General features: G+C 53.6%; 1 protein-coding gene across 1 annotated transcript in view; it reads left to right on the forward strand.

The window, feature by feature from the left end:
* The window catches only part of IL18RAP (interleukin 18 receptor accessory protein), a 27032-nt gene continuing 9969 nt past the window's right edge, over positions 1 to 17063 (forward strand). Inside the window, exons 1-5 of the mRNA XM_006761119.2 lie at positions 1 to 737; positions 1196 to 1517; positions 1619 to 1802; positions 7609 to 7759; positions 13619 to 13684. Of these exons, the coding sequence (XP_006761182.2) occupies positions 668 to 737; positions 1196 to 1517; positions 1619 to 1802; positions 7609 to 7759; positions 13619 to 13684 (793 nt within the window). The 5' untranslated portion in view covers positions 1 to 667. The remainder of the gene's footprint in view (positions 738 to 1195; positions 1518 to 1618; positions 1803 to 7608; positions 7760 to 13618; positions 13685 to 17063) is intronic.

Genomic DNA, 17063 nt, shown 5'->3' on the forward strand with positions numbered 1-17063 from the left:
ACACTACCAGCAAGTGGACAAATGCTGGGAGCACAGCCCAGGCTCCTGCACTGTGCGGTGACCCATCCTCATTTTCCAGTTGGAGGATTTGGTAGCAATGCCGCCCAGCAGCAGCGCTTTCCTCTTATCTGCGACACAGAAAGTCCAGCATCCTGCATGCGCTACAGTTCCCACACACTAGCCATGTGCATGCAGCGCGGCTTCGCACTCCACCAGCTCCCCTAAGTGTGGGGAGTCTAACATTTTCACTTAAGGTGTCATTTTCTTTTCAGGAAAATTTTCATTTAATTCTTTCCAAATCACTCATGGAAATGTGCGTACTAGCTGAGAACGTGGGGAGGAAACCCTGTGGGGAAATGGGGTCAGAAGAGCACACTGCCTGTGCCAGGCCCCGCGGTGCTGAGCTCGCCAGGCTCCCCCTGCCTCCGGGGTGAGTGGCACGCAGCCTGCACACCCCACTGAGTGCCATGCACACGTGGACATGTGACCGCTTGCTAGGAAGGACCTGCCCTTTCAAAGCTTCCTGTGTGACTTGCATTTTGATCACAGTTTCAATTTCTTATCTCCCACTTATTTCAGCAATGAAGAAGCTTTGCGGGGTAGACTGAGTCCCGGTGCACCCCCGCGCCACGGAGTGCTTCCTGAGGGACCGGCCCCTGGGCGGACGATGCTCTGTTTGGGGTGGATCTTCCTTTGGTTTGTCACAGGAGAGAGGACCAAAGGGTTTAACATCTCAGGTAGGGTTCACTTTTCAAGTCAACACTGAATCTTATGGTCAAAGCTTAAAGTGACAGATCATTTGATATATCAGTAGCATGACACACTATCACAGAACACATTCTTCCTACTAGTAAGAGGCTGTAGAAGGAGAAATTACTGGGGTGAACAGCTTTCAGCTGACGCCAAGCATTGATGGGGGACCCAGTTACTCAGGTGGGTGTTGGGTGGGAGCAGGAATACACTGGCTCGGCTGTCTAACTACTCAAAATACAATTACATAATAATCAAATATTACCCACTGCTAAGCTGAAGTGGCTGGGGTGCCCTGGGGGGGAGTGGGGGGCGTTAGCATGTAAACTTCCTTTTCCCACAAAATGGGGACAGTGAAGTGGAAAATAGCAACTATTCTTTGTAAACGTAAGTCAGTTTCATCCTTGAATGTGTTTCTGTGTTGCTTGTCTATTGTGGTTTCTAGGTTGCTCCATCAAAAACTTCCTTTGGATGTACTCTGCGGAGAGCGCCGAGGAGTTTGTCTTATTTTGTGACTTAGCAGAGGCATGGAAACCCCGTTCCTACCACAGACACCCTCCCTCACCCGCCCAGGGCCCTGAGCGCCGGCCCTGCCATGACCGTGAGGGCCTGTCTGATGTCCAGTGGTACCTTCAGCCTCGGGAAGGAGGCGCCTTAAAGGAAATTACCAGCAACCAGTCCCACCTGCTCCTGGACAAGACGGCCCTGCGCTTTCTGACCGCGGAGAGGAGCCATGCTGGCTCCTATATCTGTAGGCCCAGGATGAGGTGTGTCCCGCAGGCATTCTTATCCAAAATATCCCCAAGCCCGCTGGTCCTGGGTCAAACCTGTGTTCACGGGGCCATGCTGACTCTCCTGGTTCTCCCAGGAGCCGCGGGGACGAGGCGTGCTGTGTGAAGATGGACCTGGACGTGCAGCCCCAGGCCGACCTCTCCTGTGCACGCCGGGAGCCGCGGACGCGCTACCTCCGTCTGGGCAGCACCGGCTCCATTCACTGCCCCAGCCTTGGCTGCCAGGGTGGCGCCCCGAGTCCAGAGATGACCTGGTACCAGGTAAGAGTGACTTTTCCAAAACTCATCAGATGTGGTTTCTAATGGCAGCATCTCTGTCAGTCTGTAGAATCGTGGGTTTGAGGATCTCAGGTCCAGAGCTTCCCCAAGGCTGGCCTTGTGCCCACAGAAAAGACTGACTTTCTACCATGGTCTTTGCTGGGAGCCACAGGACGGCCGCTCCAGCCATTCCAGCCACCCTTTCGATTGTGCCAGGAAATTGTCTCAAAGTCAGGTATATCCATGTGAAGTAAGAGGTAGTTACAGCACTGGCCAAGGCAGCTGCCAGAGCGGTCAGCAGGATGCCTTCGGAAAGCAGTGAGAATTGCTCAGGGAGGGAGCACCCAGCAAGTGAGAAGGTCTCTGGGCGAATCGGAGCATAGAACACTTTCCTGAGTGGGCACCTCTGCGAGGCACTGAGTGACAGGCGAGACCAGGAGACGGGAGTGAAGTGCTAAGAGGAGAAGAGAATGGCCAGGAAAGGTAAGTTCTGTAATGGGTTTGAGTTACAAACCACATAGCAAAACACCTGGCATTTTCCTTGTGCTTATGGGTTACCCAGTGCCACAGTCGATGCCAATGCTCCGAGCATCACCTCCGAAGCCCTCTGCCAGTTGGCCCCTGGACAGCGGAATCAGGGAATAGAATTTAAATGCCACTACACTGACGATAATTGTTTAAAGTCCAGTACTTTGTCTGAAAAATTGTGTAAAACTTTAAATTTGACTTCAAAATATGTTCGTTTGTTAATATAAAACATCATTTTAACTTGCCACTGATTGATGCCCAGCAGGCGCCTGCTTGCTGGGGGTCCCGTGCACTTCCTGACCCCACAGCAGAGGCGTGGGGGAGGGGGTGCTGCTGGGGGGACAGCGTTTTCCACTCGGTTCTCCTGAGCTGTGGGGACAGCAGGTGGCCAGGTGCTTTATGTCCTTTGTAGAAATAACTACTCGGGGATGATGAGTGATGTGTCTAAAGTTTCACATTTGTCTTTTAAAGTGACACTGAAAGCATGCTGGCTTCCAAAATGCCCAGTTTGGGGCACATTCATTTCACAGCCTCTAAGATGAGGTTAGTAAGGAGTCCATGGTTCTGTTCATCCTCTTCCGCTCTCTGAACAACGACACTCCCCTGGCTGATGAGTGTGGCAGTCGGATGGCGGAGGCCTTGCTCTGCCCCGGGGGCTGCTCCCAGCCCCGCGGAGAGGCTTGCTCGGCTTTCCAGGTGGAAGGGCACACCTGGCACTGAAAGGCCATTTTCACTTGTAGGTGAGCACGAGCCGGAGCGGCTGCCAACTTTGCACACATCGCTCTCGTCAGCGAAACCCCAAGGCTGCCTGGCATTTGCTAAGGAGGCTCATTCCCTTCGGGGCTCTGGCTGCAGGCGTCAGAGGCATCAGTGGCAAAGGCATCTGTTCCAAACGCAGTTAAACGATGCGGCTTTGGAGAGGCATGGTTTAGGCTATGTTTATGCATTACGTGTGTGTGTAGGTGTGTGCGTGTGCGTGTGCAGTACATACACGCACATGCACACAGACACATGCACACCTGGAGACTCACAGACCTCGTGGATGCAGTGTGTTACTAAAAGTGATGATATGAGGCAGGAAATAGTACCAGTGCTCCTTTCTCTCATACAAAACCGCAGGCCTCAGGCAGAGCAGATGGCACTAACACAGGTGCCCTGAGTCCAGGTGGAATTGCTCTCCATAACATACCTTTATTACCATTAAAAGATAAATATTATAGCAAAATGTGTGTACAAATGGAATGTTGTCAGTTGATTGCAACAAGGGAGGGTGCAGCGGCCCTTGGCAGGGAGTGGGGGATGGACACTGGGAGCAGGAGCTGCAGGCACACTGCGTGCTGGGAGCGCGCGGCTCAGAGGGCAGAGGTTATGCCTGGTGGAGTCAGGGCGGACTGTGTGCACAGGCAGCAGGCTGGGTATGTGGTAGGTTGTTAGGTCCCTGTTGGTGTGTTTGAACTTTACAAGTATAAGTCCTGACCCGGGACCCTGTGGGAATAAAAAGAAGATGGTAGACCCTACAGACATTTTCAAGAAATAAAATAAAAGATAAAATGATTTAACTGGAGGATGTGAAAGTGGTGACTATCACATTTGGTGACTTTATGGCTCAAAGTAAACTCACAGCATTTGCCAAACTGGAGAAAGTAGCCACTAACGCAATTAGGGGTGAGAAGAGGTGAGCTGGGCACTGAGTCATTAAACAGATGTGAAAACACCGGGTCCCCCGGGAGACAGGGCTTGAGATGTAGTCCCAGATGAGCAGCAAAAGCCCAGGCAGGAGTGCTGTGTCGGCAGTTCCAGGGTGCGCCCTCCACACAGACAGCGCACGGTGTGGGTGCTCGCTGGAGGGGCAGCACTGCCCTCAGCACAGCAGGCTGGTGACATCAGAGCAGAACAGTGAATGCTCGAAGAGGCACGCTCTCTTTGCTTTGTTCGTCTCCTTGCGTCACACGTTCCTTTAAGAGTCCTTTACCCTGGCAGGTCGCACAGTTGGCTGGTGTGTCATCCCATACACCAAAAGGCTCTGTTTTCAATCCCTGCTCAGGGCAAATACCGGAGGCAGCCAATCAATGCTTCTCTTTCACATCGATGGCTCTCTCCCTTTCTCTCTCTCTCTCTAAAACCAATTTAAAAACATTCCCAGGTGAGGATTAAAAATAAGTAAATAAAATAAAGGGGCTTTTTGTGCCCTCAGCTTTTTCTTCATGCCTCAGCTCTCTCCAGGCCTCCCCGACACTCTCCGCATGGGTCTCAATGGGATGCTGCTCTTTTTTATCTGTTTATTTCTTTACCTCTGAACAAAACAAAGCACTCCCTGTACAGCCCCACTAGCCCCTCTGTTTCCCACCTAAATCATTTGTGATTGTATTATTAGAACGGGGTTTCCATCGTTCTTAGCACAAATTGCTTATCTCTTATCTTTTGTCTTTGATGTTCCTTTTATTTCCACCTCATAAAATCTTAATGGTACATACTGAGCCATTCTTCCATTTTTATGGGAAAAACTAGAGGCCTGGTGCATGAAATCCGTGCACAGGTATGGTCCCTAGGCTTGGCCTGCAATCAGGGCCATCTTCCCCAGCTGCTGGCAGCCAGCCCAGCCCCCCGCTGCCACACACCCCTAGTTTCCTGTTCACCATTGGGCAATAGGAACCTACTGGCCAGGGGGAGGGGGGAGGAGGGGAAAGGGGAGGGACCAAGAGGTTGGCCGTTCCCACCCACTTGCCAGCTCTGTCTCCCAATGCTGGTCACCCTCTGTGTGGAGCGACCAGCAGGGTGGGGACCTTGGCCTGGCACCACTAGTATCTGCAGCCACCCAACCCCAGTTCCCCATTCCCCATCAGGCAATTAGAGCCTGCCCGCTGGGAGAGGGACTGAGAGGTTGGCCAGCAGGCCCTGATTGGGCGATCAGGGCTGCCAGGCTGGGGGAAGCTCCTGCGTTGAGCATCTGCCCCCTGGTGGTCAGTGCATGTCATAGCGACTGGTCATTCTGCCGTTCGGTTTATTTGCATATTACCCTTTTATTCTATAGGATTAGGTCTACTTTGTTATCACTCATCTTCCCTGTTGCTCAGCCAACGTCTTAGTTCTAACTCTGCCTTCCCATGTGATTTATTGCCTGTCTTCTCATGTGATTTATGACCTCCACTCTAATTTCTGTTTTTTTATGTGTCACTGTGCAGAATTCTGTCTCTGACTTTTGTCCCATGCTCTGAACCTTCCTTTTAAAGGGTTCTTGATCCTTGAGATCAGCCGATGGGTTGTTTAACCTTGACACTCCCACTACTTGGCCTTGGTTCCCTTCACACGGCAGCTGCCCCTCCGACCCGTTCTGTCCCCCAACCCTCAGCTGCTTGTCAACCAACCTCCTGGAAATTCCTCGTGAGCCACAGGAACCACACTAGAGACGTGGAGTGGGGAATCCCTGACTCTACAGGTCAGCAGGCAGCGTGGAAGGGGAATTCCTCCATCAGAACTGGAAACTCAAAGTCAGAATAATTTAGATAAATTTCCAGTGCTCTCACTGACTAGCTCTGTGTCACAGAGCAAAAGACAAAGCCCGGGAGCTCAGGCTGCTCATCTGTAAAATGGAAAACAGGGTCTATGCAAACCCAGCCAGAGAGGCCTTTGAGCAGTCAGATGAGCTGAGACCTGATAAAACCCTTGGCAAGCGACCCGGATAAGAGGCTCTTCCTATTGTTCTTTACTGTTCATCTCTTCCTCGGCTGCAGCGGTGAGAGGGCTGCTCCTGGAACTCTTGGCTGGAACGTGGAGGCCACGGGCCACGGCCACGTGGAGGCAGGAGCCCCTCACATTGCACAGTGATAACCATCTACCAGAGGCTCACACTCCTGCCACGCCCCAGTCCCCGTGGTGCAGAAGTGATTATGACTTTGCTTAAATTGGTAAGCGCTCTCACACTGAGTTGCCACTAAAAAAAGTCTAATAATGTGACTCTTATGCTTCACAACCTTCTGTTCAGTTGTGCACGCACTCACTCACGCTTCCTCTGCAGAAGGCAGCCGCTGGCCTGCTGGGGGCGGGAGCCCAGAGGTCAGACACAGCCAGGCGCATGGGCCCCTTCAGCTGGGCCTTGCCTCCTGCATGGATGCTTTGCTTCAAGCTTCTTAAATGACACTTCCCTTCCCGGCCTGATTCCTGCACCTTCTTCAGAGCGCTGCTCGGACTGGAGGGGAGGCCTGCCTCCTATCAGCGGAGTCACGGCCTGGGGGACATCTGCCACTGGCGGAGACGCGTCTGCGTCCTTACACTGCGCGCCCATGAGAGAGGCTGGGCTGATTCCCGGCGTGTCCAGGACCTGGCCTATGTCTTGGCACAAAGGCTGCTCTGGAAGACCCCGGAGAAGGAGTGACCTACACACCGAACACCGCACTCAGTCCAGGGGTGCACGGACGCAGTGAAGGAGGTCTGAGCTCGCAGTGGGGCGCTGCGCTGCGCTGGGCCGCTAGTGGTGCCGACTTGTCCCCAGGAGGGCGCCCTCGCCCTGGGAGTGGAAGCTGAGCAGCGCCCACCCTGGCAAAGGCGGTGCAGTGTGTGCACCCTGGGCTGAGAAGGGGTGCGGCACTGAGGGGAGGGCGGAGGCCAGGGCACCGGCGGGAAAAGGGTCTGGGAAGGACAGGCAGGTCGCCCTGCAGCGCCAGAGGCCTCGCCAACAGACCCCAAAGCGAGTGGAAGACTCGTGGCTGCTCCAGTCCCCAGGCAGCTCAGGCACCGAGGGAAGCCACGGTGTTCCAGTCCTCAGCCACTCTGTCATATTGATGGACTTAATGTTTTACATTTAAATTTTATTATTTTATTAAAGTTAAATTTATTTAAAGAGGAAGCTTTATATTAGCCCCATATACAGAAAATCTGCATCAATTTTCAGACATAATGATCACATAGGTTTTTTTAAAAAAATTATTTAGTATTAGCTACTTAGAATATGATGTAATATGATGTGCTTTTTAGAATACTCTCAGGGGCCTGAGTCATGCTTTGGAAAATAATAAATGAAATACTTCTTAGTGGGCTGACGAGATTGGGCTCCTGATCTCCACGCACAATGTGATGGTATTTAAAACACCTCTTATTTTAAGAAAGAACTTTGCAAAGACTTTTGAATAGAACCTCTTCCTCGCTCAGGGGGTGACTGTCGTGTCCTCATCTCTGGCTGGCTGTCCCCTCCCGGTTCGCACTTGGGAAGGTCTCTGAAAGGTGCAATTAGTACAAGACAGTCCCTGGAGAAAGAGCTTCACTGCCTTTCTGTCTCTCGGACTAGAATGGACGACTGCTCTCTGCGCAGAGAAGCAACCCGCTGCCGCTGGACGTGATCTATGACTTCCACCAGGGCACGTATGCTTGCGACTACACCCAGGCCGGCGGCGCAGGACCCCGGACAGTCAGAGCCGTTGTCCACGTGAAAACCATTGGTAAGTGACGTCTTGGTTTCAAGATTTCATGTTTGAATCCCGACTACCCAGTCATTTTCCTGGGGTTTCGTGATGTTTTCCTTTTTGGAAAACAAATAAGATAGACATACAGTGTCGTTGGGGAAAGCCTTGTATATCAGCAAGCATCAGTATTCCCATTAACCTAGAGTCATTCTGCAGGGAAGGCGCATATCCAAGTTGTCCCAAGTTGGGTTTTCCATGCATTTATCCCTGGTTTGTTTCTATAATAAATTTTAAAATGCTATCAATAATTCACACACAGAAATAGCTGGCATCCACATACCTATTACCAGCTTTAATACTGTGGGTATTTTTCGACAGGTTTAAAATCTTGCTTTTTATTTAAAGAAACAAAACATTACAGATACAGCTCGAGGCCCATGCCATCATCTCTTCCCTTTCCCCTGCCTTCCCAGATGTAGTTTACTATTATAGTTTACTAGAGGCCCAGTGCACAAAATTTGTGCACTTGTGGGGGAGGGGTCCTCAGCTCAGCCTGCACCTTCTCGCAGTCCAGAAATCCTCGGGGGATGTCCGACTGACAGCTTAGGGAGTGGGCCTGAGCAGTCAGTCGGACAACCTTAGTGTTGCCGCGGATGCGGGAGAGGTTTCTGCCACGGCACTATGCGTGCCAGCCAAGAGCCCAGCTTTTCTCTGAGTGGTGCTCTCCCTGTGGGGCATCTTCTGCATTGAGCACTGCCCCCTAGTGGTCAGTGCATGTCATAGCAACTGGTTATTCCACCGTTCTGTTGATTTGTATATTAGCTTTTCATTATATAAGATATCCTTTCTATTTATGCCTTTTTTACATATGTATATGTCCATTCATAAATAGAATAATATTCTATGTTATAGAATGTGATTTGTATTATTAAGCACATGATGTTATTCTAAGGTATTGCTTTGCCAGTTTTTACACCTTCATCATCAGTGAATAGATTCCTCTTATTCCTACATTATTCTTGGTGTCTTCAGATTTTATTTTTATTGGTGCCAAGTGGGGTCTCTTTCATTTATATCAATTTACATTTCCCTCAGTCCTAGTGAAGTTGAGCATCTGGTTGTGTTTATGGCCCATTGGGCTGATTCTTCTGACAGTTCTCTGTGCTGGCCCAGTCTCTCCCCTGGATCAGCCCACTGGATTTACAGGTGTCGGCACGAATAAACTAGTCATTAATGTAAGCATGGCGATGTCTAAGCATTACCAAGGCAGTCATCCATGTCTTGTATTGAACAGCTACAGGGTAGCGGATTTGTCTCTTGGAAACATATTTCTCAGTTTTGCCTCCTCTCCTGTAACTGTGAGCCACAAACCGCACGGGCAGCCTGGCCCTGACCTGCTGCCTCAGGCCTGAGCAATTCCACACCGAGAGACCGCTCCTTGCAGAAGGAAACAGAAGCAAATGCCCCGCTGGCACCACTTGCCCCTCCAGGTGGCCCGCGGCTGTCCTTCCCATAGGCCTGGCCCCTCGCCCGTCGGTCCCCAGGGGCAGACCGGCTTTCTCTGCCCCGAGGACTCCTTGGATCACCTGTGGCATCTCGTTCACTCAAGCCTAGTCTGTCATCACTCACGTCCTCCGCGTTTACTCATTCGTTTATTTGTTCATTCTCACACAAATATCTGCTGAAAATCTAGGATGTGTCAGGCACTGGGCTTGGTGCTGTGGCTGTGAAAACAGTACCTGCACATTTCCTCTGGCCTCCCAGCACTGAGCATTCTGTGGTCAGGAGGGAAGGGACAGGCTGTGACAATACACTGTGAGGATTGGAGACAAAGTGGGCACAAAACCTAGACCTGGGTATCCCGAGCCTAAAGCGGGAACTGGGATGGGAACCCATTAGCCAATGGAGGCGGGAACGATGCCGTTCTGGCAGAGGGAGAGCGCAAGCAGTGTGGGGAGACCGTGCGGCCCAGGAAGAGTCAGGAGCAGTACAGGGTGAGTGTGTGCAAACAAGACTGACAGACACCGTCCCAGTGAGCACAGACTTCATCTGAGGAACAGCAGGAAGCCAAGGAGGGTTCTGGGCAGAAGACGGTCGGGAACAGATTTGTATTGGACATAGGTTACTGTCCACTGTGTAGAAAATGGGTTTGTGGGCGGGAGAATGGAGATAGGAGAAGAATTAGGAGGCTGCTGCAGTCAGGCAGGCATGGCTGATGGAGGGGAAACGAGGACGGCCATGAGGATGGGGAGAAGCAAATGGACTCAATATTTAAGGGGTATATCTGAGAGGAAATGGAAATGGTGAGTGAAGGAGAGAGGAAAGGATGAGAGCTAGGTTCCAAGTTGGACAACTGGGTGAGCTTTGGTAATGTACTGAGGAGAGCACAGCCTGTAGGGCCTGCACGGCATAGCACAGCACAGCAAAGCCTGCACAGCCTGCACAGCACAGCACAGCACAGCACAGCCTGCACAGCACAGCACAGCACAGCACAGCCTGCACAGCACAGCACAGCACAGCACAGCCTGCACAGCACAGCACAGCACAGCACAGCCTGCACAGCACAGCACAGCACAGCACAGCCTGCACAGCACAGCACAGCACAGCACAGCCTGCACAGCACAGCACAGCACAGCACAGCCTGCACAGCACAGCACAGCACAGCACAGCCTGCACAGCACAGCACAGCACAGCACAGCCTGCACAGCACAGCACAGCACAGCACAGCCTGCACAGCACAGCACAGCACAGCACAGCCTGCACAGCACAGCACAGCACAGCACAGCCTGCACAGCACAGCACAGCACAGCACAGCCTGCACAGCACAGCACAGCACAGCACAGCCTGCACAGCACAGCCTGCACAGCACAGCACAGCACAGCACAGCCTGCACAGCACAGCCTGCACAGCACAGCACAGCACAGCACAGCCTGCACAGCACAGCCTGCACAGCACAGCACAGCACAGCACAGCCTGCACAGCACAGCCTGCACAGCACAGCACAGCACAGCACAGCCTGCACAGCACAGCCTGCACAGCACAGCACAGCACAGCACAGCCTGCACAGCACAGCCTGCACAGCACAGCACAGCACAGCACAGCCTGCACAGCACAGCCTGCACAGCACAGCACAGCACAGCACAGCCTGCACAGCACAGCCTGCACAGCACAGCACAGCACAGCACAGCCTGCACAGCACAGCCTGCACAGCACAGCACAGCACAGCACAGCCTGCACAGCACAGCCTGCACAGCACAGCACAGCACAGCACAGCCTGCACAGCACAGCCTGCACAGCACAGCACAGCACAGCACAGCCTGCACAGCACAGCCTGCACAGCACAGCACAGCACAGCACAGCCTGCACAGCACAGCCTGCACAGCACAGCACAGCACAGCACAGCCTGCACAGCACAGCCTGCACAGCACAGCACAGCACAGCACAGCCTGCACAGCACAGCCTGCACAGCACAGCACAGCACAGCACAGCCTGCACAGCACAGCCTGCACAGCACAGCACAGCACAGCACAGCCTGCACAGCACAGCCTGCACAGCACAGCACAGCACAGCACAGCCTGCACAGCACAGCCTGCACAGCACAGCACAGCACAGCACAGCCTGCACAGCACAGCCTGCACAGCACAGCACAGCACAGCACAGCCTGCACAGCACAGCCTGCACAGCACAGCACAGCACAGCACAGCCTGCACAGCACAGCCTGCACAGCACAGCACAGCACAGCACAGCCTGCACAGCACAGCCTGCACAGCACAGCACAGCACAGCACAGCCTGCACAGCACAGCCTGCACAGCACAGCACAGCACAGCACAGCCTGCACAGCACAGCCTGCACAGCACAGCACAGCACAGCACAGCCTGCACAGCACAGCCTGCACAGCACAGCACAGCACAGCACAGCCTGCACAGCACAGCCTGCACAGCACAGCACAGCACAGCACAGCCTGCACAGCACAGCCTGCACAGCACAGCACAGCACAGCACAGCCTGCACAGCACAGCCTGCACAGCACAGCACAGCACAGCACAGCCTGCACAGCACAGCCTGCACAGCACAGCACAGCACAGCACAGCCTGCACAGCACAGCCTGCACAGCACAGCACAGCACAGCACAGCCTGCACAGCACAGCCTGCACAGCACAGCACAGCACAGCACAGCCTGCACAGCACAGCCTGCACAGCACAGCACAGCACAGCACAGCCTGCACAGCACAGCCTGCACAGCACAGCACAGCACAGCACAGCCTGCACAGCACAGCCTGCACAGCACAGCACAGCACAGCACAGCCTGCACAGCACAGCCTGCACAGCACAGCACAGCACAGCACAGCCTGCACAGCACAGCCTGCACAGCACAGCACAGCACAGCACAGCCTGCACAGCACAGCCTGCACAGCACAGCACAGCACAGCACAGCCTGCACAGCACAGCCTGCACAGCACAGCACAGCACAGCACAGCCTGCACAGCACAGCCTGCACAGCACAGCACAGCACAGCACAGCCTGCACAGCACAGCCTGCACAGCACAGCACAGCACAGCACAGCCTGCACAGCACAGCCTGCACAGCACAGCACAGCACAGCACAGCCTGCACAGCACAGCCTGCACAGCACAGCACAGCACAGCACAGCCTGCACAGCACAGCCTGCACAGCACAGCACAGCACAGCACAGCCTGCACAGCACAGCCTGCACAGCACAGCACAGCACAGCACAGCCTGCACAGCACAGCCTGCACAGCACAGCACAGCACAGCACAGCCTGCACAGCACAGCCTGCACAGCACAGCACAGCACAGCACAGCCTGCACAGCACAGCCTGCACAGCACAGCACAGCACAGCACAGCCTGCACAGCACAGCCTGCACAGCACAGCACAGCACAGCACAGCCTGCACAGCACAGCCTGCACAGCACAGCACAGCACAGCACAGCCTGCACAGCACAGCCTGCACAGCACAGCACAGCACAGCACAGCCTGCACAGCACAGCCTGCACAGCACAGCACAGCACAGCACAGCCTGCACAGCACAGCCTGCACAGCACAGCACAGCACAGCACAGCCTGCACAGCACAGCCTGCACAGCACAGCACAGCACAGCACAGCCTGCACAGCACAGCCTGCACAGCACAGCACAGCACAGCACAGCCTGCACAGCACAGCCTGCACAGCACAGCACAGCACAGCACAGCCTGCACAGCACAGCCTGCACAGCACAGCACAGCACAGCACAGCCTGCACAGCACAGCCTGCACAGCACAGCACAGCACAGCACAGCCTGCACAGCACAGCCTGCACAGCACAGCACAGCACAGCACAGCCTGCACAGCACAGCCTGCACAGCACAGCACAGCACAGCACAGCCTGCACAGCACAGCCTGCACAGCACAGCACAGCACAGCACAGCCTGCACAGCACAGCCTGCACAGCACAGCACAGCACAGCACAGCCTGCACAGCACAGCCTGCACAGCACAGCACAGCACAGCACAGCCTGCACAGCACAGCACAGCCTGCGTAGCACAGCACAGCCTGCATAGCACAGCACTGCACAGCTTGCACAGCACAGCACAGCACAGCCTGCACAGCCTGCTCACTCTTCCCATATGTAGCCTCACCCCATGGCCTGCAAGAAAATTTCGCGCAGGCAGACATGGATTTATAAAAAACTACTCTTTTGCCAGCACCTGCACCTCGATGTCACAGTCATTGTGGAAATTTGCTTTTCACATGGAACCCGAGTCCTAGCCTCTGGAATGTGAATTAAATCTGCAGAGGCAGCTCCAAAATATTTAGCTTTCAGTGTGGCCACCTCTCAGACGCTCAGCACGCAGGCTGCAGCTTCCCCGGCACATCATGGTTCTTCTTTTCCTCCTTAGTGAGAAACACCACTCTCAAGCCCGACATCCTGGAGCCGGTCAAGGACACGCTGGAAGTGGAGCTTGGTAAGACGGGTGCCTGTCACCCTGGGCAGATATTGGGATTCTGGGTGCACGTCCAAGTGTGATGTGATATAAGGAAAAGAGAATCGGGTTCAAGCGAAATAGAATTGGATGTGGATCTGGACTCAGCCGCTGACTGGTGCTGTCTCCTCATACAGTCACTTAACCTAAGTTTCAGCTTTTAAGTCTGTAAATAGGCAAAACTGAACTGACCTCCCAAGGCCACACTGAGCAGTCTGGGCTGGCGTCTGTTCGGGGGCTGAGCATTTGACATGACCAATAGGGCCACACTATTTCTTACCCAGGAACAGCTGCGTGTATAGTAGGCGCATCGGCTTGGTGAAGTCTATAACTATAACCAATTTACCAACTTGAGTAGCATTAACCTTTAAAAAAGTAGGTGATTGTCTGGCCCTTGAGGTAACTGTAGGAGAATGTTACTATCCCTGCTCACTTAATGTGTTTCCCAAAGCGGTGTCTCCTTTTGGGCAGAAGGGCCAATGGCTTTCCTACGTCTATTTTATTCATCAGCTTCACTAGCATCTACATCTCACCAAACAGCCAACTACGAGTTGCACTGTTTAAAACCAAGTACTGGTTGCTTCAACAAAATACTTATTATTTAAAATATGAACTGTTTCTAATAGAAATGTGAAAACAAATGCTGTATTGTGGCAAGAGACCGCTAGGTGGGGTATCAGTCTATCCTGATTATAGGAATCGCAATATGGGCAACAACACAAGAATGGAAGGACAAAAGAAAGAACAAAAATTATGTAATTAAAAAATAACAAAGTTACATATGGTGCCAGCAAATTTAAAGTATGACTAGGAGAGAAGTAGTAAGGTGCAAAGATGAGTTTTCAAACGGAGTCTCTGCACGCCTCATGGTTCGGATACGAGGCCGAGGCAGAGCAAACGGGGTAGCTCTCGGGAGAAAGTGGGGAGACAGGCTCGTGTGATCACATCCGTGCACACCCATCGTGCACGGTCCACAGCAGTGAAATGTCTGAATAATGTCTGAACGACACACACGTCAGCTCGTGCGTTTGCTGAGCATGTAAGTGCTGGTTAGAGAGATGCCCGTCGCCTTCCCCTCAGCTCCGCGCCGGCGCCCGAGCCAGTGCTCACACTTCACGTTTTCCTCTGTTCCCTCAAACCACACGGGACCCCAGTGCTCTGACCAAACCAGCCTTCATTTTAAAAAAAAACACAGTTGTTTTTAAAGTGCATGGACCTGGAGAGGATGATGCTAAGTGAAGTAAGCCAGTCAGAGAAGGACAAACACCTTATGATCTCACTTATGTGTGGAATCTAATGAGCAAAATAAACTGATGGACAAAATGGAAGCACAGAACAGACTGACTGAGGTCAGGGGAGGGGACTGACGAACGCATGTGAAGAGAGTAGCCAAAAAGCACCCATATGGTAGCCATCGGCACAGACAACAGAGGGAGAAGGCCTGTGAGGGGTGCTGGGAGCTGGTGCCAGTGGGCAAAGGTGGGGTGGGGAGAAAAGGGGAATGGTGTCAACAATAAAAAAGAAATAAAAATAAACAAATAAAAATTTAAAAAATAAATAAGGAAGGAATTTGGTTCTGATAATGCCCTTTTGAAAAATAGCTGATACTGGAGACTAGAAGATGGTGGCTGGCAGGGCAGAGGTGAGGGAGAGGAAGTGAGCGAGTGAGGGGGTGAAAGGGGAGTGTGTGGTGTGTGTGTGAGTGAGTGAGGGTTAAATCTGGCAGGAACAGTGGGGGCTGGCGGACCAGGCTCTCTGGGACAGGGAGAGACTACCACCACTGCTGGCATCCCCTGCACTGCGGGGCTCGAGCATGGAGCCCACGCCATCTCAAAGGGGAGAGAGGCCTCTTCTAGGAACTCATCAGCACCACCACCCAGACAGTGGCCCCCGACCCGGCAGCCACTCCAGCCAAAATCCTGCTGCCCCACCCGCAGACCTGAGGACCCTGGGACCTCCACCTCCAAAGGTGCACCCCTCCCGCAGCAGTAAGTGCAGCCGCCCCCTCCCCAGTGGCAAACCTCCAGCGCGCAGGCCTCTGAACCCACCCCTCCACAGGCCACTCTTGGATGCCACTGTGAACCCTGCTGGGTGTGATTTCGAACAGACAAGGGCGCACTGCCCCACAGTAGAAATTCTAAATTTCCTCTTCCTGAATAACTGCCACAGACAACCCAGCTGCACATCTTTAGCACCAGGGCCCTCAGAGTGCATCAGACCTCTGCACATGGTGGAGTGTGCTCACACCATTGCATCAGTGCCATTGGAAAGGCACTGCCACAGTCGTGCATTTCCAAGGAGCAGGCACCCAGAGCCCATCTATCCACAGGGCACTCATGGGAGCCCCTGCGAGGCCCCACTAGGTGCAATCTTGGACAAACCGGGACACACTCCCACCCACCCCCCTATCCCAGCAGTAGAAATTCTGAATTCACTCATCCTGGATATCTGCGCACAGACGCCTCAATTATGTGGCTTCGGTGCCAGGGCCCTTCAGAGTGCTTCAGCACACCACACCGGCAAACGCACCGCTGGTGCCCCTGTGAGCTGCCACTGGGAGTGTGCGCCTATCCACCACAGGAGCAGCAGCAAAAACTGAGCCTGCCTGCCCCACAGCTGCAGAACTCTGGACACTACAGGTGCATGGTTTTCCAGTGCGCAAGCCTCCCAAGCCCACCGTGGCATAGGCAGCCCTTGGGTGCCTCTGTGAGCCCCCGCTGGGCATGCACTTATGCAAACAGAGGTGCACTGCTGGGCTGTAGAAATGCTGAATTCCCTCTTCTGGGATATCTGCCCACAGACACCTCGTGGACCTCAGCGGATCAAATCTTTTTCAAGACCTTCTCCCAAGTGGAGGGGTCCCAAATGGGGGCCTCGATTAACCACGGATTGGACTGTAATAGATATTCCCAATGAGTTTGGAGTTCCTTTTCAGAGACCTTAACTCGCTTGCTCTGCAGTAAGGCGTGGAGCGCGCACACTTGTGGCACTCTGGCCGAAGGGGGTAGGTTTCCCATTTTACTGTTGAGGGTCGCTCACCCGTCCAGGCGTTCCGGGGCCCCATGTTCGGGTGCCAGATGAAGCAGGGGGTCCCTCGGGGGGTGAGAATGATGGAGCCCCAACACGCTAGGGCGTCTGCATGCATGACTCCGGAGACCAGGTTCAGTGACGCAGATCCGTTTTATTGTGGAACTACAGGGGTATATATAGCATGAGGGGACCAATCAGAGGGAGACACATTGCTACAGGCGACCAATGGCTGAAAGGCTGGGGTACTGTGCACATGGCTCTAGGAGTTTGTTCAGGCGGGCGTTGCTACTTCCTGGTGTGCCGAGTAAGCATGTCATGGTGGAGTGTGCTC

Source organism: Myotis davidii, unplaced genomic scaffold (assembly GCF_000327345.1).
Source record: "Myotis davidii unplaced genomic scaffold, ASM32734v1 scaffold296, whole genome shotgun sequence".
NCBI classification, from domain to species: Eukaryota; Metazoa; Chordata; class Mammalia; order Chiroptera; family Vespertilionidae; genus Myotis; species Myotis davidii.